Source organism: Eptatretus burgeri, chromosome 1, assembly GCF_056783735.1.
Source record: "Eptatretus burgeri isolate ZD-2024b chromosome 1, Ebu_testis_v1, whole genome shotgun sequence".
In the NCBI taxonomy this organism is placed as follows: Eukaryota; Metazoa; Chordata; class Myxini; order Myxiniformes; family Myxinidae; genus Eptatretus; species Eptatretus burgeri.
Genome location: NC_140961.1, coordinates 159,159,604 through 159,184,495, shown reverse-complemented (window position 1 = coordinate 159,184,495; position 24,892 = coordinate 159,159,604). Strand labels below are relative to the sequence as shown.

The following is a 24,892-nucleotide window of genomic DNA, read 5'->3' as shown; positions in this document are numbered from 1 at the left end:
CCCATTGTGCACTTCAATTTTATGCCTCATTGCTCTGAACAGCTCAGCTCTGCCATTTAGCTTGGCCCTGTGATTCTGGTGAATGGTATCCAGTGTTCCTTGAGAGACAAAATTATTCTTTGTCCGACGGTGAATTCCAAGGCATCCACCGGCAACATCAAGGACGGTGGTCTTGAAGTCACTCCACAACTCTTCAGGATTCCCCAAAGCACCAGGCCCCCCAAATCTCCATTCAGCCTGTTTACCATCTCCTCAGCTGCCCTCTCATCCTTGAGCTTGCCAACATCCAGCCGAGTGTGGGATGGGACCATTCTCCTGGAATTACGCTGCAACTGAAGAATTGCTAAAACAACCCGGTGGTCAGTATTGAAGAAGTGAGCACTTCGGTAGACCCTGCCATTCTGGACCATCCTCGAGCAACCATCAATGAGCACATGGTCGATCTCCTTTTTCACATCACCAGCATTGTAATACCAAGTACACTGATGAACTAGTGGGTGCTAAAACTCTGAACCAGCCACCCAAAATCCATGACTTCTTGCAAAGTTAAGGAACTTGCTGCTACTCTGGTTCACAGTTCCAGACTCATGGGGACCAACACACATCTCATAACCATCCATATCAGCTCCAGTCGATGCATTGAAATCCCCCAAGACTAGAAGAGTATCTCGCCTGCGGCACTGATCAAACACACTCGAGTGTGGAATATAATTAATCCTTCATGGTGAGATGACTCGCCTCTGTTGGAGCATATGCAGAGACCAGGGAAATGACACCCAAGGAGTGACAAATCCTTAGCCTCATAATATGCTCGTTGACCTCAATTATTATTGTGGTCAGCTTATTGGACACAGCTACAGCAACTCCTAGGGCATGATAACCATCAGAGCGACCAGACCAATAATACGTGAAACTCCCCACCATGATCTCGAGGCAATCTGGTTTCTGAACCTCAGAGAGTGCTGCAATACCGATGTCCAAACGCTTGAGCTCAGATGATAACAGATACAGATGGTTGATGATATTCCAGGCACCCACTCCAAGGGACCGCTTAAGGTTAACCCAAGGATACCGCAGTCTGGTGGACGACACCTCAGAACCACCCTGACACACTCGCCCACAATCTGACTCGGAAATGTTACCGCGTTGTTTCCCTCCTTTCAGCAAAGATTGGGGGGTCCCAAAGGCTTTGCCCCATTCCGGTCATCTTATGAGCTGCCCAGCAAAGGACAGCTGCACAAGGGGGTTCTCCCATGGAGTGCGTTTTCAGTTTTCTTTGCGTTTTTCATGTGTTTTGCAGAACGAATGGTTTCACGGTGACCGGAGTGCAAATCAGGGCACCACCCTCATAAAATAAAGTTGCCCAACTGCAGGAGGTCGTACGCAGACAGGGCGACTATAAATCAATGTCCGTTGGCTAACACTGAGCTACTCCACCCTTTGACAGGTTTTGTTTTTAAACCTGCTGGGTATCCCCATCCATCCACCATCCTCACCAGAAAACCTGATGGAGGAGATGGCTCTAGTCACAGACAATTTGACCATGGAACCTGTCGCAAGCCACAGATCTAATCTGGCTTGACCTGACACAACTTATGTGCAATTTCTAAAATCCTCAATTTTCTTCTGATTAACTTGAAATTTGAACAGCATTTGCAGATCAGGTCAATGAATTCACCCACCAATTAATTTTTTACAGTGAAAAGGTCAACACAGGCCAAATTGATACAATTGAGAGATTGGGCAAAAAAAATATAAATCATGTTATCTCAAAAGTTTTAGATGAGTAATGAAAAAACGAGGTTGATGATTGGGATAGGCCATCAGTAGGATACAAAACATAAACTGTTCAGCCTGGCGCCGGTATGCGCTCTACTAAGTTCCATTACACTTTGTTCTGTTTTGTCAAGTGTCGCTCACCGAGTGATTTGTCATCTGTTTGTGAACAAGATGTTTCAAAAAGTTGTGGATGGATTCAAACTAAATTTGATGGAGAACATGAGTATGTGAAACAAATGAAATGATTCGATAATGGTGAAAATCCGATTCCGGATCTGAATTCGAGAATTTTTAAAGTGATTTTTCACCATTCCGAGATGGGGCCAAAAACGACATCAAGCAGTATTTCTTTAAAAAGTTGTGGATGGATTTGGACGAAACTTGTTGGGCAGGTTGTGTATGAAACAATGAAGAACTGCTTTGATTTTGGTGAAGATTGGAATCTGGATCCTGATCCGATATATTTTTTAAGTGATTCATCACTATTCAGTAATTGTGCTAAAATGATGTATAGTCCTATATCTGAAAAAAAGTTATGGACGGATTCGGATAAAACTTCGTGGGTGAGTTGGTTTTGTGACAAGAAGAAGCAGATTATATTTTAGTTCAGTTCAGAATCCTGATCTGGCCTATCAGTGGGAGACAAAACGTAAAACTAAATCTTGTGGAGGTATGCACTCCACCCAGTGGCCGCTCTACTTGTAAATGATAAACTATGTCTTCACATTATTGTTGCACCAACATTCATTCCATTGAAGATCGTTGAGCCTTGTTGCGATCAGTGCAACTGTACCTTCTAACTGTCTTGATCCCTCACATATAATTTTCTTGTTTGCTCACAAAAGATTCTCAGGATTGCCTTCACTGCCCGAATTACTTTTGGTCAAATGAACAGCACAATGACTGTGTGCCCATGGATGTGGAGTACTTGGAAATCTCAGAACCACTCACACTTGCAATTTTGGCAATAAATGTACTTGGTGTTTTATTGACAATTCTTATCAAAATGTTATTATGTCAATACAAAAGGTTCTTGGGGAAGAGCAAAGCAAACACTGCAGTGAGTTTTACACTGCTTGTATCTGTGGCTGGATGTTTTTCAGGAAGTTCCCTTTTCATGGGAAAACCTACAGATTTGGTATGCCAGGTGAGAGTGGCTCTCACTCTCACTTTCCTCACTCTGTGTGTCATTTGCATTCTTGATATGACTGTGCAAGAAATTGATGGAATAAAAGGTAAATACGAAGTTTCAGCAACAACCACTTCTGTTTTTCAATTGTTTTATATTATTTATTGTATGAATGTTTATTTTTTATGGAATACGAGCAAATGTACCTGGTGTTACCGGGCAATAATGCCATGTCCCTCCTCTCACATCCCACCCCTTCCCCTGCCTCCTCCCAACCCACCCTTTCCTCTCCTCCACTCCTTCCTCTTCCTTCTTCCAGCTTTTCCTTCCCTCTTCCACCCTTCCCCTTCATCCTCCCACCTCCACCCTTCCCCTTGATCCTCTCACCTCCAGCCTTCCCCTTCATCCTCCCACAAATGTTGGAAGCCTGTTATTGGTTTAGCAATTGAGGTGGCTATTTTGGGACCTCAGGGTCCTGATTTTGACCCCTACCAGTGAATTAACACAAGGTGGGATTGACTCAGCATGTCATCCTTCCGAGGTTGGCAAAATGAGTAACGGTGTACTGGCGTAATAACCATTTGGAGTAACCTGCGTCGGAGTGGTGACAGATCCAGGACTGTACTTCTTGCCAATTAAACTGCCTTGGCACCCCTATGTGCCTTTACAGCATGAAAGGAATGGTATTATTATTATTATTATTATTATTATTATTATTATTATTATTATTTCACCTCTGATACCATATTTGACTATCAGAGTTGATTTCTCACCAATTATATAGCGACAGTTGAAATCCGAAAAAATTGACCTTTTTGAAAGCATATTGCATGTGGATCTACCCACGGCAATTTCTCATGCATTTACAAGTTAATATTTGCTAGAAAATGACTGCATAGCACCCTAGTAAGGTGCATCGTGGTAAAAAAATGTGATCCGATAAAGTTTTGTTGTGATTAACTATGGGAGCTCAGAGTAGTGTCACAAACAAACAAACGAACAAACAAGAAAGATGTTGTGCATAGAACAATACTTGCAAAATCCATCAAACAAATTTGACTTTTAAAATAGTTGGTGGTTTAATTAAATGACCACATGTGCAAATCCTCTTCAAATCTCAAGGCAATCGGATAAAAATTGATAATTTTAGAAATTCCACTGAAGTTGTTGACCCAATGCCAATGCCCTATGTTGACCTTTTGGATGACGTTTACCTGAGTAATATATAATTGGTGTTTAAATTCAATGAACAAATATGCATTTCCTCTTCAAATTTCTCATCAATGGGATGAAAATTGAGGATTTTGGAAATTTGATAAAGTTGTTGACCTTTGGCCGATGTTGACCTTTTGACCTCAAAACAATAGGCATCTTGCTTCTGACGAATTCTCTCAGGTGGTGAAGTTTTGGAAGATCAGTTTAAAATTGTGACCTGAAAGCGATTGGCATATGAACAAACAGACAGAGACAGTTCGACAAACAGAATAATGCACAAGACCATCCAATATACTTGAATTATCTTCGATTTTCACAATTGACAGCATCTCATTTGCTTTTCTTTCGAAGATAGATTGTTTTAAGCTCCCAGTTTGAAAATTATAGCACCGACAAACGTGATGTATACAGTGATTCTTTGGTATGAAAATCGGTCATTTGATGATGTTGGTGAATAAAGTGAAAAAAATAATTTTGAGCACTTTCTCGGGCAGAAACCATTGTAGCCTGTTCCAAGTAAGGACATATTTGAGCAAGCAAAGACAACAACGACTTCTGGTGTCCCCTGAAGCTGAAGTCCCCTTTGAGGTAAAAAGCGGGCTGAGCAAGATGGTGCACCATCGTCTTGGTGAGGTTGTTTTGGTTTTTCATGGTGAACATTCCCATTAATTATCTTCAAAAGGAGTGCTTAAATTTATCCAAATACCCAATTTTCATTCATGCACTCCCTTGGAGTTCCCTTAGTGTGCATGCAAAGTTTCTGGCTGCTGGGTTTCACGGTAATGGAGGAGACAAACACATTGACACAATGACCCATTTGTTATTATAGATAGATATTTTGTGACAGACGTCACCTCCAGATAGCTCAAAGAGGATGGCGCATCTTTAAAGACCACAATAGGAAGTCGCCCCAGAGCTTCTGGCATGATCCCACGTCAAGAGTCATGCTACCATACAAAGAAGGCCGAGTACGAGCAAGTCTCATGCCAACAGTCACTCGGCATATCTTAATTAGTTGGCCGAGCGAACCAATGTTGCGCAACTGAATCTGCAATCTAGAAGTAAGTTGAGCTCTTCAATCAGACAGCTGCCTAACAGCACCATCAAAATGGATAGAATAAGTCAGGGCGCCAATTATTTTGAAGCAATTTTTACTGAAGCAACACACACATTTACCGGCAAATTCACAAGCAGTTTTCAGTCAGAAATGTACACCCAAGCATGGTATCCCATTCCGCATTTTCCCTGAAGTGACACCTGCACCATTGAATCCTTATTCTGTCACTTGGCACCAAATATGCTTCTGATCTGAATGGAGAGATGGATGAGGGGCAAGATGGAGATGTGAGATAAGGATAGAAGAAGATGGGGACAAGACGAGCTGCTGTACACCTTGCTCAGCTTCTTAGCTCAGCTTAAACTCAACTCAGTTAGCACTGCCTGAACATTCTGGCTCCAACGTCCCACTGATCCAGAACCACCATGTTCCACTCCAGTCCCACTCTCTGCATGATCGCTGTGCTAGTCCTCTCTGCGGGCTTTTTTGGTGACAAAAATCTGTGACATGACCTTAGCACAGATTTTATGGGAACACCTGGGCGCTGATATGACGATGATGATGGAGAAATCATCCGCTGCCTGTATGTCCACACTCACATTCTCAAACCAACCTTGGCTCACTGTCAAATTTTCCACTGTTGAACTTTCACCTTCTTGTTGTTTTAATTTTTCTTACAAATTTCTTGCCTTTTCCATAATAACCAGCTGGCTCAGGGACATATGATTCTCGTTTTGGTCCTCAATCCACATGGACAACAGTCTCTCCATTCGCTCCATCACATTGCTTCTACTACATTTCATCTAAGTTGGAGTCAAAGGTGTTACATTTTGGTTAGGAGCTCGAATTTGGAAGGAAAGTTTAAAAATTGCTGTCACCATGGTTGGAGGAAGTGCCAAGTCATGTGCAATATCCATGGCCCGAACACCTGGATCGAAGCACCTTATCACCTTCATTTTTGCTCCAGTGTTATACTTTTTCAGGTCAGGTAGGATGAGAAGTTGGACAGGAGAGCAGCGCACTTCTGTTTCAACAATGATGGGACCACATGTCTAAACTCTTTTTGAATAGATTGATAGACAGTGATTGAACAGCTTTTTCGTCAAGTCCTCTCAACACATTTTAACCAGTCAATCAGTAAAGAAGACTGCTCTCCTCCTGTAGTGGGCCACAGGTTTGGTCAGTTTCCAGGAGTGACCACAAAGGAGGTCTTCCCAACTAAGACAAGGTAGTTCTTCAAATGACATGGAGTTCTCTGTGCAGGATCTGGTAGAGTGATCAAATCTCCTCTAATTTGTCTAAGTTAGTGAGAAGAGGTGGAGGTTTGATAAGAAATCCTAATTTGTTCACTCCAGATTGCAGTGTTTCTCAACCGGAGTTCCCCAGAACCCTAGGGTTCCGCAAGAGCTCGCTTGGGGTTCCACGAGAAACAGTAATAAATAGGCTAATATATTTTTGAGTATTTTTTGTTTGATTTAATATTCGTAATTTTACTATACACGAACGGCATATTGTTGGAAACTCTTTGGTTATTATTTATTACAATAGAGGCTTCAACCTCTTATTTTATTATCCCACCCCCCCTGAGTAAGGGAGCGGGATATTGTAATCGTCCGGTTTGTTTGTCTGTTTGTTTGTTTGTTTGTTTGTCTGTCTGTTAGCAACTTTACAGCAAAATGGCTTTAGCAAACACTATCAAATTTAATCCACAGGTGGGCAATGAACCTTGGACGACCCCATTAACTTTTGGGTCCAATTGGATCAAAGGTCAAGGTCACGAAAAGATCAAAATCGTTTTTCGCTCATAACTTCGTCAAAAAAAATGATCTGATTTACTTCAAACTAAGCTTATAGTGATCCTTATTATATTTGTCACTTATAATCCTACCCATTCCTATAGTGAAAAATGCATATTTGTGAAGATCGGTCGTGTCCGATGTTTTGGGGGTCATGGTCATCGGTCAAAATTACAAATTTTCCATTAAAACTAAAACATGGTTACGAAAATACAACTTCACGGGAAAACGGCTGGCTCAAACACTGTTAAATTGTATCCACAGGTGGGTAATGAACCTCGGACGACCCCATTAACTTTTGGATCCAATGAGGTCAAAGGTCAAGGTCAGGTCACGAAAAGGTCAAAATCGTTTTTCGCTCATAACTTCGTCAAAAATGGTTTAATTGACTTCAAACTCAGACTAAAATATTCCTTATTCTATTCCTTATAATGAACATTCAGGCTAAGGATGTATCAAATTTAAATTTGATCCCCAAAATAACTTTATGCCTTAAATGGGTGGGTTTGTTGTGCCTGGCACCACTTGTTTACAATTATAACAACCATAGGGAATGTATTTAACGATGTCTATATGGCGCCAGTGTGAAACCGCCCTCACTGGTTAGTGGACGTCCTGTTCGCCGCGGATTCGTGTATCATTGAGTGACTGACTCAAGTACGGGACGCATGCACGGTGTCCATCTATCTTCTCTGTGCTTCCTAGCACGAAGTCTCTCTCTCTCTCTCTCTCTCTCTCTCTCTCTCTCTCTCTCTCTCTCTCTCTCTCTCTCTCTCTCTCTCTCTGTCTCTCTGTCTCTCTGTCTCTCTGTCTCTCTCTGTCTGTCTGTCTCTGTCTCTGTGTCTCTCTCTGTCTCTCTCTGTCTCTCTCTGTCTCTCTCTGCCTCTCTCTGCCTCTCTCTGTCTCTCTCTGTCTCTCTCTGGCTCTCTCTGTCTCTCTCTGTCTCTCTCTGTCTCTCTGTCTCTCTGTCTCTCTGTCTCTCTGTCTCTCTGTCTCTCTGTCTCTGTCTCTCTGTCTCTCTGTCTCTCTGTCTCTCTGTCTCTCTCTGTGTTCTTCTGTTTACCTTTATTGCTTCAGCTTTATTTGTTTAAGTTTTCTTTCTGAAGTTACAGGAGGTGTGTTTTTTTAATTGTCAAACAGACTCAGGGTTGACAAACGCTTTCAAAAATGACGTGTTTTAATTGACCAAGCAGCACAACCCAAATAACAGCCAATAAATTTGACAAAAAGGGGGTCATTTTTTCCTTAAACCAGGTATCCGAAAAAAATCTATTATATTTACCATGTGAACTATGATAAAAATATAAAAGAGCTAGATATTAATAATGGTATATAATAATTTTTATGCAGGGGTTCCCTGAGACATGAAAACTATTTCAAGGGTTCCACAAGGGTAAAAAGGTTGAGAAACGCTATTCTATTGGGTAGTTAAGGTTAGTGTTACACATGGACAGGGTTACGAGACACTTTGTTTTCAGAAGCAACATTAATATCAGCTGGGTGTTTTGATGCCATATTTAACAAAATTCAATCACTTTATTACTAAAATGCAAGCATTATAACACAATGGTGGGAGATGAATGGAAATAGTGCACCAGATGTAGTTCACTTGAATCATGCAATGCTTTTTATTTTTATTTTTTGCATTGCATGGATCTGTTGGTGTCGTTGAGATGTGGGTGCTTTGCTTAGATGCATTTGTGCACCTTTTTTTTTTAAACGTTTTCGTGAAAAACAAATCGTTAAATATTGTGGAAATATCATTCCTGAAACGTGATTCTTCCCCTTAGAGCAGGACTCCACTGTTTTACACACCTATTATATAATATTCACGAGGGCACCTACAACAAACAAATTGGTTTGCAGTGCAGAAACTTTTGCGCTCTGGTCGTGTGGTGCATGTGAAAGCATTTGTGGCAGATCGTGTGAAAAGCAAGTTTTATACTGTGCTAGCTCATTGCTCATCTGGGTGATTGCATCACCCCCTACAGTGGCACACACACACACACACACACACACACACACACACACACACACACACACACACACACACACACACACACGCACGCATCTGTAGCTAGTTTGGCTGTGAGTAAACTGACACGTGCAATTCTGACATGTGAAAAAAATAGCATTATCTTGTTTTATATTTTTATTTTTTATTTTGTATACTTTGTCGAGGCTCGAATAAGAGCTATCACACAACACACAACAAAAAGGGCATGAGACAAGAGGGGCGGGAGAGGGAAGGACAAAACAGTGGGGAAAAGAGACATTAGGAGATGTGGGGAAGGGAGAGGGATGGGTCTGGGAACACGGGGTATACAAGATGGATATTACAAGGACTTTCAGGAAGGAAAGCAGATAATTTGATGGAGGTGCGTTTGGGGTGGATGAACGGGGGTAGAAAAGATCAAGGATTTGGATGGGGGAAGATAATAGGTGGTGGTGAACAGCTGTTTTCAAGACCTGGAGGGAAAAATTGGATTGAAGAGAGTGTGAGATTTTATTCCTAAGGCAGGAAAAAAGAGAAATGAAAGAGTGAAGGTGAGCAGTGATAAGTGATTTTGGCAGTTTTACCAGAAGGGGGTTATTGGCGGACCTTGAGCTCCCTGCAGAAATATGGGGAGGCATATCATAGACAGAGCAGAGGGGCGAGACCAGAGAGGAGACAGTTGAAGACAGAAAGGCCACTGACCTGCCTACGGTGAGAGAGTGAGAGGCCCAAAGACTCAGCCTCATCCCGTGAGATACTAATGATCCTAAATGCCTTGGTTTCCACAGCGTGAAGCCAAGAAAGGTGACAGGAAGGAGCACCAGCCAAGAGGGGAGAGCATTACTCCATCAGGCTGTGGACAAAAGCTTTGTATGTGGTCAGGTGCTGGTCAGGTCAGGTGGGCCAAGGAAGGACTTTGCATGACAGAGGATGACCAGTTGGTGACTGGCTTTGGAGGCCAGGTTGGGAATTGTTCCCTTGATATTCATCATGGAATGCAGCACAGGTATTGCCTAACATGGATGACATATTGATAAAAAAAATTATTAAGGATTGTCGATGTCTGCAATAATACATTTGACCAAACAATGAGATCCGACTTTATTGGAGTTATTACATTTACAGGCAACATTATTTCGTGATTTACCTCTACGACCGAAGCTGAAGGAGGTTATGTTTTCAGCCCTTTATGTCTGTTAGTCTGTTTGTCTGTGTACAGGATATATCAAAAAGTTGTGGATGGATTGAGATGAAATTTGGTGGACAGTGCTCTACCGAGTGCCCTTTTAGTGTCAGTGCTGTTTTGAGGCCAGAATGACAGGGCATTCTGAAGTGTGATGCCAATCAGTTTGAAAGGGTAATTCTAAAGTATAATTCTCAAGTGTAATTCGAAAGTGTGATGCTAATCTGTTCTCAAGTGTAATTCTAAATGGTAATTCTAAAGTGTAATTCTAAAATGTAATTCTAAACGGTAATTCCAAAGTGTTATTCCAAAGTGTAATTCTAAAGGGTAATTTAAACCTGTAATTCCAAAGGGTAATTCTAATTTGCAATTCTAAAGTATAATTCGAAAGGGTGATTCTGAAGTGTAATTTTAAAGTGTTATTCCAAAGTGTAATTCTAAAGGGTGATTGTAAAGGGTAATTATAAAGTGTAATTCTGAGGTGTAATTTTAAAGTGTAATTCTAAAGTCTAATTCTGAAGTGTAATTTTAAAGTGTAATTCCAAAGTGTAATTCTAAATGGTGATTGTAAAGGGTAATTCCAAAGTGTAATTTTAAAGTGTAATTGAAAATGTAATTCTAAAGTGTAATTCTAAAATGTAATTGAAAATGTAATTCTAAAGTGTAATTCTAAAGGGTAATTCTAAAGTGGAATTCCAAAGTGTCATTCTAAAGAACTTGTGCAAGCCCGTAGGTGCGTGCCCGTAGGTGCAAACAAAACAAAACAAAAAACTTTCAAACCGCATGCCAGAAACAACTACACAGGCCGTTCCTTTGCTCTCACGTGCCCGTACGTGCGTGGCCGTACATGCAAAAAAAAAAAAAAAACTTTCAAACCATGTGCCAGAAACAACAAACACACAGGCCGTTCCTTCGCTCTCGTAAACGACGACTGGATTGGGGCATTGTGTTTAAGAAAGTACAGAAATCGAGAAAGAAAGAATACAGTAAGTCGATAAATCAAAAAAAAAATCGAGAAAGAATACAGTAATCGTCACTGACTGGATTGGGGTATTGGGTTTGAGAAAATCAAGAAAGTACAGAAATCAAGAAGGAAAGAATCGAGAAAGAATACAGTAATCGTCACCATCCGGAAGTGAAGTCCTCACTGTCCGGAAGTTCACATATGGCAGTTACGATTATTCACAATTTAGTTTTAATGGCCAATTATTCAATTAACGCCAACGTATTTTGCCTTTTATCGCAAGGAAAAACACAAAGAGAAGAGGAAAGAGGAGAAAAAAAAAAAACGTGCAAAAAATAATTTACTTCCTGCTTCAGAGCAGAGCAGCACTCTGATGTTACCGAAATTTATGCACCGTCTAATATGAAAACGATCATAATTCAGGGCATTGTGTTTATCTATAAATGTGCATAACTAATCGAGAAATTATTATAATACACGAAAAAAAACCGTGCAAAAAATTAATTTACTTACTGCTTCGGAACATACCAGCACTCTGATGTTACCGAAATTTATGCACCGTCTAATATGAAAACGATCATAACTTGGGGCATTGTGTTTATCTATAAATGCGCATAAATCGAGAAATTATTAGAATACATGAAGTCTTCATTATCCGGAAGCCCGTACGTTGTAACCCGTAATAGGGAACGCGGCTGCCCGTAAAAAAGAAAAAAAAGGAAAAAAAAAATTAATAAATAAATATTCAAACTGCGAGCAACAAACAACAACCAGACAGGCCGTTTCTTCGCTCTCGCGTGCCCGTACGTGGGTGGCGCGGAGGTTCGCATATCACAGTTACGTTGACTCGCAATTTAGGTTTTAATGGCCAATTATTCAATTTTCGCCAACATATTTTGCCTTTTCGCAATGTCCTCGCAAGAAAAAACAAAAAGAGAAGAGAAGAGGGGAAAAAAAATTACTTCCTGGTTTGGAGCATACCAGCACTCTGATGTTACCGAAATTTATGCACCGTCTAATATGAAAACGATCATAACTTGCGGCATTGTGTTTATCTATAAATGCGCAGAAGAAATCGAGAAATTATTAGAATACACCAAGTCATCACTCTCCGGAAGTCCGTACATTGTAACCCGTAATGGGGAATGCGGCTGAGCTTCGCTTCCCCATCGGCCACGCCCACGCAACAATGTGTATTGTCATTGGTTGGTAAATAAATGGCCATAACTTGGGAAGCACTTGTCCAATTAATATCAAACCTTGAAAAGGCACATCCTCAGGTCCCCAGCAATATATCTGGCAAGTTTCAATTAGATCAGACCAGCGGTTGTCGAGAAACAGCTGTCACAGACACACACAGACACACACAGACACACACAGACACACACAGACACACACAGACACACACAGACACACACAGACACACACAGACACACACAGACACACACAGACAGACACAGACACACACAGACAGACACAGACACACACAGACAGACACAGACACACACAGACACAGACACACACAGACACAGACACACACAGACATAGACACACACAGACACAGACACACACAGACACAGACACACACAGACACAGACACACACAGACACAGACACACACAGACACAGACACACACAGACACAGACACACACAGACACAGACACACACAGACACAGACACACACAGACACAGACACACACAGACACAGACACACACAGACACAGACACAGACACACACAGACACAGACACAGACACACACAGACACAGACACACACAGACACAGACACACACAGACACAGACACAGACACACACAGACACAGACACACACAGACACAGACACACACAGACACAGACACACACACACACACACACACAGACACTCACGCACACACAGACATAGACACACACAGAGACACACACACAGACACAGACAGAGACACACAAACAGACACACACACACAGACACACACACACACAGACACAGACACACACAGACACAGACACACACAGGCACGGACACACACACAGGCACGCACAGACACACGTACGCACGGACACACGCACGGACACACACGCACGCACAGACACACGCACGCACAGACACGCACGCACGCACAGACACACACGCACGCACGCACAGACACACACGCACGCACGCACGGACACACACGCACGCACGCACAGACACACACGCACGCACGCACAGCCACACACGCACGCCCGCACAGACACACACGCACGCACGCACAGACACACACGCACGCACGCACAGACACACACGCACGCACGCACAGACACACACGCACGCACGCACAGACACACACGCACGCACGCACAGACACACACGCACGCACGCACAGACACACACGCACGCACGCACAGACACACACGCACGCACGCACAGACACACGCACGCACGCACGCACAGACACACACGCACGCACGCACAGACACACACACACGCACGCCCAGACACACACGCACGCACGCACAGACACACGCACGCACGCACGCACAGACACACACGCACGCCCGCACAGACACACACGCACGCACGCACAGACACACACGCACGCACGCACAGACACACGCACGCACGCACGCACAGACACACACGCACGCACGCACAGACACACACGCACGCACGCACAGACACACACGCACGCACGCACAGACACACACGCACGCACGCACAGACACACACGCACGCACGCACAGACACACACGCACGCACGCACAGACACACACGCACGCACGCACAGACACACACGCACGCACGCACAGACACACACGCACGCACGCACAGACACACACGCACGCACGCACAGACACACACGCACGCACGCACAGACACACACGCACGCACGCACAGACACACACGCACGCACGCACAGACACACACGCACGCACGCACAGACACACACGCACGCACGCACAGACACACACGCACGCACGCACAGACACACACGCACGCACGCACAGACACACACGCACGCACGCACAGACACACACGCACGCACGCACAGACACACACGCACGCACGCACAGACACACGCACGCACAGACACAGACACACGCACGCACAGACACAGACACACGCACGCACAGACACAGACACACGCACGCACAGACACAGACACACGCACGCACAGACACAGACACACGCACGCACAGACACAGACACACGCACGCACAGACACAGACACACGCACGCACAGACACAGACACACGCACGCACAGACACAGACACACGCACGCACAGACACAGACACACGCACGCACAGACACAGACACACGCACGCACAGACACAGACACACGCACGCACAGACACAGACACACGCACACACGCACACACGCACACACAGACACACGCACACACAGACACACACACACAGACACACACTCACACGCACACAGACACACACTCACACGCACACAGACACACTCACACAGAGACACACTCACACACACGGACAGACACACACACAGACTCACACACACACAGACACACACACACACAGACACACACACACACAGACAGACAGACACACACAGACAGACAGACACACACAGACAGACAGACACACATAGACAGACACACACACACACAGACACACACACACACAGACACACACACACAGACAGACACACACACACAGACACACACACACACAGACAGACACACACACACACACAGACAGACACACACAGACACACCGACAGACACACACACACACGCAGCCAGACACACCCACAGACAGACAGACACACACACACAGACAGACCCACACACACAGACACACACACACACACAGACAGCCACACACACAGACAGACACACACACACACAGACAGACACACACACACACACACAGACAGACAGACACACACACACAGACAGACACACACACACACAGACAGACACACACACACAGACAGACACACACACACACAGACAGACAGACACACACACAGACAGACAGACAGACACACACAGACAGACAGACAGACACACACACACACACAGTCAGACACACACAGACAGACACACACATTGCTGGAATTATAGATAGATGATTGTAAAGTGTAATTCTAAATGGTGATTCTAAAGGGTAAGTCAAAATTGTAATTCTAAAATGTAATTCTGAAGGGTGATTCTCAAGTGTAATTCTAAAATGTAATTCTAAATTGTAATTCTAAAATGTAATTCGAAAGGGTGATTCTAACGTGTAATTCTAAAGTGTAATTCTGAAGGGTAATTACAAAGGGTAATTCTAAATTGTAATTTTAAAATGTAATTCTGAAGGGTAATTACAAAGGGTAATTCTAAATTGTAATTCTGAAGGGTAATTACAAAGGGTAATTCTAAATTGTAATTCTGAAGGGTAATTACAAAGGGTAATTCTAAATTGTAATTCTGAAGGGTAATTACAAAGGGTAATTCTAAATTGTAATTTTAAAATGTAATTCTAAAATGTAATTCTGAAGGGTAATTACAAAGGGTAATTCTAAATTGTAATTCTGAAGGGTAATTACAAAGGGTAATTCTAAATTGTAATTTTAAAATGTAATTCTAAAATGTAATTCTAAAGGGTAATTCTTAATGGTCTGGGGAGGTCATGATGTTCTTGGGGGTCTTAACGGTTTGGGTTCTTAACGGTTGGGGGTCTTAAGGATATTGCAAGGTTTTAGGGGTTCATAAGGGTCTTGGCGGGGGGGGGGTATTAAGTGTCTTCGGGTTCTAAACCATCTTAGGGTGTTAAGGTGTCTTCTGAATGTCAAGGGATCATAAGGAATAAAGTGGTCCAAAGGCTTAGATGGGTCTGGAACTTTCTTGCGCACACACGGACACACACATCACCTCTTTAATAGTGCAGACACATCCAGTGTTTCAAATGATGATAAAACAAAACAATATTAATTGGGACAATGTTAAGTGTATAAACTATTGCTGTAAATTAAATAGCTTAGTTTGCACAATGTGAGTGTCCCTCTTTTACCCCCGAGGTGCTAAAACAGCAACACTTCCCTCACTTCTTCCTTCAGTCTTTCCTGAGGCTGCATTCGAATTCCTGGGGGTGGTGGGTGGTTGGGCTCCACTTATCAGACTAGACAGCTCCTTCCTTAACCTAAACCCAAGTGGAGAAGAAAATACAAGTCAACATTTCATGTTCCCACACCAGAAAAATGAAATAAATATGCATTGCTTAACCAAGACTGCACGTTCTCTCACTAAACACAAACTTTATAACTCTAAATTCAAATGCACTTTTACATTTGGGGAAAGGAATAACTAGACCATGAGGGTACCTTCTGCTGTTCTACTAGTAGCCTATAAACATAAGTCTCTTGGAGCTGCCCCCACCACCAAGCATTGATTCCTTCCCCAGCATTGTGTACCTATGCCTCAGCTCATGAAGGAGTTATTCTGGCCTGGAGGGCTCGCAATGAGAAAACAACAAGGCCCACATCACTGCTCAATGCAAGAGGCAAGTCATTGGCCCTCATGGTCCGCAATGATGAATAACAAGGCCCACATGGCTGGCTAATGCAAATGGGACCACATGGCCGCTCAACGTGGGAGTCTTCTTGGTCACCGTGGTAGTTTTCTTGGCCCACCTGGGCCACATTGAACAAAATAATTGAGCCCTTCTTTTTCCTCAAATTAGCAGGTGGCCCATCGGCCTGCAAAATAACTCTTCAGCCCTCAAATGGCCTCATGACAAAAGCACAGCAGATGAGTGATCAAGGCATGGTGATACAGGAGATGGCAAGGCAAAACAGAACAGGAATGGCTGTCAAGGCATGATAAAACAAGGCAAGCTAAGACAAACAACAGGACTGGTAGATGTGATGGGCAGGTCTCGGTGTGCTACTCGTCCTGTCATTGGGCAGAAATGTGTGGTTGCAACAGATCAGGTGGCCAGCTTTAGCCCCAACTCAACCTAACCTGATCTATCCACCCTGCTAATCCCTCTAAACTAGCTATACCCTTGCTCCTTTTATCCCTCTGTGCTAACTCTTGCTTCTCTAAACCCTTCCACATGAATGTATACCTCCCAGACCAACTAATCCCATGAACTAATCTGAACTCCAAGGAGGAAAACTAAAGCACATAACATTATAAATAGGATGAGGTGGTGTGGCTCCACAAAGCAGAGTAGCCTGATGGGGGTGTTCCAACCCCTATACTAACAATTTGCAACATAATGAGTCTGCGAAACCTAATTACCCGATTCCGTTCCTCCAACAGCCAAAGACATTTAAAAAAGCTACAAAGGGAGAGCATCCCCACTCTATCCTCAAATTCTAAAAAACACTTATTTTAACTTTAACCTCCTCCACAGTAGTTCCACCCCTAACCAATTTATTCGTCTTCCCACGTGTTGGTGCTCCAACAAGTTTGTGCCTCACCCTCCAATTTTACTTCCGTTCCTCTGCGCAATATCATGGCCGGGCAACGTGGCTCTCCTCACAGGTCCTCCCTGCTTCACTCAAAATGTCAGCCTGTGCTACTGATGTCATCCCCTCTCTGAGCTACTCTCCTGAATTAGAGTCATGGAGGGGGGCTTCCTGGCCTCCTTCACTCGTGCTCTTCCAGGCACATGACACTTGAGTCCATTTTGGGGTATTTGATCCACCTTGTGCTTCCCCTGTATCTCCAAGCTCAAAATCGGTCACTGCCCAGGGCCCAATGCACACTAAGCACTGGGTTACCCTTCTCACCAAATTACTACAATCAATGAGCCACCCTTCCAGCCCATCAATGTCCTTTTGTACCCATTTTTTTGACTTTGAACTAATTTTAAGGTCATGTCATAATTATAGACATCTTCACATTTTTCACAATTACCGGACCAAAGTTTTTCCCATTTCGAACGAAATTTCCCTCCCTGGATAGCCAAGAGAAAGGCACAGTTACATCTAATTTAAATCATACCCCTCCAGGAAAATGTCAATGTTAAATGGTGGTCTGAAAAACTATAAACCGCTTTTGCCAATGCAGACTCTCAAAGACCACTTGGCCTTCCAAGATATCCTTACATAACCTTTGTGAACCTGCACTGAAGTTGTGCATTTGATAATTTATTAGTTTCCTTGATGTCTGTTTTTTGGATTGTGACCACAAACAGAAAACATCTTTTTGATCATAACTTGAATAAATTTTCTCTGATTTTCTCGAATTGTGAGTTTTTTGGAGAGATTGTAGATGGGGACACATATTTCTTAATTTACACTCTATCCCTTTTTGTTGAAGGTCAAGGTCATATGGCAGAACGAAAAGAATATAGCTCTCATTGGATTGTGAGAACCAGGGGAGGCTTACCCTTTGACGATCGCTTCTTCATCGCAGAAATCAATTTTCTGATTATCGGGATTCCAACATTTTTGGACTTATTTTGTTTTTCCTTTATATTTCTGGTGTTATTATGTATATAATGTAATATCTTTACTTGCATATTATATGTATCCCTTATATTGTGAAGAAATATGTTGTTCACTTTGGTTCATATTGCAGGTATCGTCACTTGTAAAAAATTTGAAATTTATTCTTTGATTTCCCACAAAGTAGTGGGTCTGTGTACATTACCACAGATTGCACTGTGTTTTGTTTTGGTGATTGTTGGGAAATCTCGAGTCCACATGAACGTGGAGGCTCGTATTGGAATGATTTTGATGGAATGTTCTGGAATAACAATGTGTGATGTTTGTGCATTGGTTTATTTAGGAATTCTCGCAGGGTTGTGCCTCTGCCTTTCTCTTAAAGCAAGAACTATAACTTCACACAATAATAATCAAAGGTTTATCTCTTTTGGGATCATTTTTGGCTTCATGGTGGGATTAGCTTTTGTCCCAGCTTACTACAGCACCCAAGGGAAGTTTCTAGTTGTGATTCAGGCTTTTTCAATCATTGCCATTGCTTATGGCATTCTTGGTTGTGTATTTTTTCCCTTGTGCTACACAATCCTCACTGAAATAAAACAAATAAAATAAATATGGAATAGTTTTCTGTACCAATCATTTATTTACAAGTGGGGGAAAAACTTTTTTTTAATGAAAAAATATGTCGGGATGGATCCCCAAAAACGAACCAAACAAGGTAGGAAGGAATTGTAAGGAATGGCAAGGTAAGAATGACACCCCAATACAACACCACAATTCTTTTACGGATTGCCATCACAACATCTTTTGAAATTTTTGTTATAGGTGGCAGAGTAACAACTGTATGAAGATGTCAATGTTTGAGGTAGTAGTTGGGGATTTGTAGTGTGGGTTGGTGTCATTGTGTATTTTATTAGCCCACGTTAGATTTGGTCTGAAACCGGAGCTTATTAATTTGGTCGTGATTTTTGTGTCCGTGTGTGCGTGCATCTGCAACCATATCTCGGACATGTAAGGACTGATTTTATTCATACCTGGCAAAAAGACAACGCATGATGGTAGACATGCACACATCATTTTGTTTCATGTTGCGATCATAGATTGCCGACTGGCAGCCATTTTAGTTGTAAAATAACCCGTTAGAGAACACTTCCTCAAATATTTCTCGAACATGCATTTTCCGATGTTGTTCGAACTTGGCACACCGATAAAGAATGATGGCTTCCATATGCATTTCATTTTATATTTTGAGATCAGATCCAAGATGGCCAACTTGCGGCCATTTTGTTACTTAAACGTGTCCCCAACCATTTCTCAGACATGCCTGGTCCGATTTTGTTCAAACTTGGAACAAACATAGTACATGATTGTAGACACTTACCACTCACTGTATTTTGCGATCTGATCAAAGATGGCTGACTGGTAGACTGGCAGCCATTTTAGTTGTTTAGAAAGTGAGGATTGAACTCATCCTTATACTCGGACCTGCATTTACCTGTGTTGTTCAATCTTTGCACACAGATAAAGAATGATGACTTGCATTAGCACGTCATTTATTTTTGAGATTAAATCCAAGATGGCCGACTGGTAGACTGGTGGCCATTTTAGTTGTTAATAAATATGGGTTAGCCATTTAACTCCGTACAGCAAAATTACTAAAACAACGGTTGCAATGACATTTTATGTATTTTTTTTTCCTAGTTTTTCATTTACTACAGTATCCTCTCTAAAATAAAATAAATGTACAATTGTTTATGTGTTCCATTTATTTGTCTATATTGCAAGAGGAGCTGTGTCTTTCTGTCTGTTTGTCATGCTATAACTTGTGAACAGATTATCAGATTTCAATGAAACCTATGATGGTGGATTCAAGGACCTCACAGGAAGGTTTGTGACAAAAACAAAGGTGAAGGAAGCTTTCTGGATGTGTACATGTAAATGGACACATGCAGAAAAACTGCAAATGCCAATTTACGATGCTGGTTATCCCTGCACGGAGGGCAGGATCTCCCAGCAATCCGTTGTTTACTAAATTGAGAATGGATTAACAGATTTTAATGAAACCAATCACGGTGGATTCAGGGAACTTCCAGGAATGTTTGTGACAAAAAAAATTGGGAAGGAAGCTTTGTGTATGGGTACATTTACGTGGGAACTCATAGCGAAACTGCAAACACTGCAGATGAGCTATTGCAACTATGCCGAGTAAATGATAAGCCCAAATTAGAAGGAGTACTTGAGATATGAGGAATCGGAGAGTATGCAAACGAGGAGAGTTTATTTTTTGGCATGGCCCATGCCTAATGCATACCATGGACAGTTTTATCAAAATAAAGAAGAGAGGGGGAGAGCAAGAATTTAAAAATTTTTAATCTTCCTTTTAATGCGTTTTATATTATTCACAACTCAGCATCTAAAAAGCCTTTGATTATCCCATTAACTCTCCCCCCTCCTCATTCCCTGGGTGAGTAGCTTGGCTGGTATCTATACACCGCCTAATTATTTCGCCCCATTAGCAACAACCGTTTTTTTTAACAATTACACAAAGATTGGCATTCTTATCAGAGAATAGAATGAATGTATGTTAATCATAATTGGTACTTGCTTCACAGGAAAAATAACTTGTCCATCTTATAAATCTCACACAACAAAGGGAATCCACCTCTTCATTATAATAACCTGCTTATTCACAACTTGACAGTTTTTTTTATGGACATACTTTTTTATCAATTCAAACAGATAAATGTTTTTTATCTTGTTTGAAAAAAAATTGTGAAAGGCAAAATCAGGGCCATGTCATGCATGGCTCATGATGTGTGTTATGTTTGGCAAAAGAAAGATTAAAACTTTCACACGAGTTTAACCTTCCTGTGGATTTTCTTTCAATATGGTGCAGTTTCAGTCTGGCCTTATTTACTGAAAGAAGAAAGAACTTTCAATCTCACATCACCATATCATCCATACTTTCAAATTATGTTTTATAACTGACTTTTTAAAATCAACTGATTTCATGATCATTCAGCTGTCGATACCAGCGGGGCTGTTATTTTATTATTTTTTATATATTCATTCACATCCAGGATTTAGGAATTGCTTGCAGGGCATCACTTATTGGTAATCCATACATTCCCAAAGAATGTGGTGTTGATCTAACTTCCCAACCATTGAAGTTCGTGTATTTTTGTACACAGACTGAGGCTGCTGCCTGCATCATATTCTCTTGAAGCGTGGCTGTGCTACAATAAGCTGGTGCTCATTTTGCTGACCTCGGAAGGATGCCAGGATGAATCAACCCACCTGGTGTTATTTCAATGACATGACAGGTGGCTTGAACTCAACACTCCAAGACCTTAAGCCAGCCACCTGAAACATGAAGCCGACACGAGGCTTGTGTGTTGATGATTTGCCCGCAATGCTGTTTGATGAGAAGTTTTAATATTTTTGTCCAGCAACACTAGTGGAAAGCCTTTAATGTTTTTCTTTCAATCTCCCTCTCCAAGACATTCTGTTTTTCTCTCCAGTGCTTGCTTTTCAGTCACAAACTGTTGCAGTTTTTGGATGAGAATGTTTCTGATCTCGAGTAAGTTTTCAGCCCACACTTCCACACATGGATGCCAATGAACACTTTTTCAACTCACAATCACTCAAAAGAATACAATCCTATTACCTTACTCTCCAATGTGATGATAACTCAGCATATTCTGGGAGTAGAAGTCGAAGTAGATATTTTGGTAGATATTCTGGCATAAACGGTAAGAATTATGATTACATTAAATTCTCGTGTCATTTTGTGAACTTTAATATGTTGATATCGATGTTAATGGAATTCCAACAATGAAATTAATTGAATAATCATGAAGCATGTTGTGTAAATAATTACAAATAACAGTCATTAATTTGTTCAATCTCTGACGAACCACAATCACTAACCAAATATAGAATTGAGAATAAGTATGACATTTTAAACATTTTTATTTTTGTAAATTACATGAAAGAATTCTCAGAAAATGTAAATGTTTTAATGCGATGATTGTTTTTGAGAATAATGATTGATCTGCAGGGATTCCATTTGGTATCCAGGGAACATGTAAGAGAGAAAACGGTTGTCATGGCACCGAGTTTGAGCGATACAAATTGGGATGGTTGTTACTCAAATAAAACAACATTAAATAAGCAGAATTGATATTCTACCAGGAGATGTAAAATATACATAAATTTAGTAAACAATTTTCATTTCTTTATATAAAGGATGAAGAAACAAAGTGATGCGTGAAATGTTTTCAGGTTGTGTAACTTGTTATAATATGTTTGTGTCGTTTTTATTTATTTATGCTTACTTACCTGCTGCTTCCGGAGATGCTTGCCAACCTCATGTGAGTAAAGATGAGAAAACGATGTTTTCCAGCGGAGATATTATTCTTGGAGGCTTTTTCCCAATTCACAATTCTGCGATGGAACAGAAATCTGTTCTGAAATGGTTTCCTCCAGAAGTCGTGTGTACCACGTAAGTTCGAATGTTATGAGTTTATTATTATATTTCATGCCTTTCATTCCTCGTTCCACATGTTGAGTGAGTTGTGTTTTTTGTGTGACAGCTATTCCTGGGTTTGATTATTAACAATGAACTCAGATCTTCAATTGGAAAACTCAGACCTTTTATATGATGAATATTGATATATTCTGATAAATAAAAGATTACATTGTTTCTTTATTTTCAAATCTTGAGAATGTTAAAAACCCTCTTGTTTACCACGTGGCTGAAGGAGTGATGCACATTTTTTAATTATTGTGATTTTTATTTTCATTCACTCTCACAACGTCACATTTTCATTCATTCTCATTCATTCTCACTGAACTAAGATCGTTTGTTTCAGGACTCGACCTTTAGGACTACAATGGGCTTTGACAATGGTGTTTGCTATTCGTGAGATCAATCAGAATGAAATAATTCTTCCCAACATTACGCTCGGATATGATATCCGTGACTCTTGTTTTTCTATCCCTAAAGTAATACAGACTGGTCTGACCTTCTTAGAAGGGGAAGTTGACTCAAATGAAGATTTTAAAGGTTATTGTTCAACAAAAGCTATAATCGGTCCATATGCCACCACCCTGACTACGTTTCTCAGTTCAGTCCTCGGCCTGCTTTATCTTCCACAGGTAAGACATCAATAGGCATTTTAACATTTAAATTTGGGATTATGCAGTTACCTGTGAATAAGCGGCTCAAATACGTTGGAAAGTGTCATATCTTGAATGTGAAGTGGAGTAAAATTTAATTTGTACTCGGTTTGAAACCTTTATGAAAGAGCAAGCTACAGCAAAGCATTTAAGCTGAATTGATAGTTGCTCACCCTTAATCTGTCAAGTTTGGTTGATTGCCCCGAGGAGTCCAACTTACTACATTGTATTGCCTGACATTGCATTAGGAGGCACTGCATCTCATGGGCTCCTTTCATCCCATAGTAAAGCTGGCTGTCCAATCTTCATAGTTGGTTGTGGACATTGACAATTCCATGGTATCATCAAGAATGCTAGGCCCGAGGTTTTCTGGTGGCTGAACAACTCCCCTCCCCTATGTTTCCTTGTCTTTACTCATAAGTGTGTGTGTGTGTGTGTGTGTGTGTGTGTGTGTGTGTGTGTGTGTGTGTGTGTGTGTGTGTGTGTGTGTGTGTGTGTGTGTGTGTGTGTGTCTGTCCAACCCTCTCCTTGATAACTCAAGTAGAGTCGTGCCCCCAAATTTTTCATGCATACCAAAGGCACTCCAAGGTGATGCATGACTGAAAACTTGGAGCTTGGGTTCATTAAACACTTCTTTTGAAGATAATTAATGGCCTTATTTAATTATATATTTTATCAAGGTGAGTCCTCAGTCACCTCACTCTCCCACACTGGGGTCTTAAGGTGCATCATCAGTCCCCTCAATCCCCTTCTTCTCCTTGCTCTTCCTCGCTCTCCCTCGCTGGGATCGTAATTTGCCATTTTGTTGGCCTGCTCAACAATGGAAAATCTCTATTTCTCTTTGCCGACGACTCCACCCTCTGCCGTACCATCTGTCATCCCTCAGACCGGCAAGATCTGGATCACTTCTTCTTCAATCACTGCAGATCTGGATATAATCACAAACTGGTCCAACACGTGGAACATGTCTTTCAATCCAGACAAATCTCACACTCTCACTATGTCTCTTCGAAAGGACCGTTTACATCCACTTTCTCAACAATCCTCTGGAAGAAGTCTTGTAGTTTTCAAGCTTCTAGGATCTTGGAGCAATTTCATGCATTATGTGTTGTGATTTTTCCATAATCTACTCTCGTAGACTAATTCAAGCAGATAACAGAAATATAATTTGAGTTTGGAGGATCGGCTTACGTGAACTAAATAACT

At 41.8% G+C, this 24,892-nt stretch overlaps 1 protein-coding gene across 3 annotated transcripts in view; it reads left to right on the top strand.

Annotated features, from left to right (window-relative positions):
- Positions 1-19,098, top strand: part of LOC147035861 (extracellular calcium-sensing receptor-like) — a 56,092-nt gene extending 36,994 nt beyond the window's left edge. The window contains exons 3-5 of one of the 3 annotated variants that reach the window (XR_015049158.1): positions 2,883-3,014; positions 4,618-4,711; positions 18,381-19,098. Coding sequence is in view for 2 of the 3 variants with exons in the window: in XM_085845510.1 (XP_085701636.1) it covers positions 2,625-3,014; positions 4,618-4,643 (416 nt within the window). In the remaining variant the exon portion in view is untranslated. Of the gene's footprint in view, positions 1-2,624; positions 3,015-4,617; positions 4,712-18,380 lie in introns of all 3 variants that reach the window. The other 2 variants (XM_085845510.1, XM_085845589.1) reach the window with 2 other exon arrangements.
- The last annotated feature ends 5,794 nt before the right edge of the window (positions 19,099-24,892 follow it).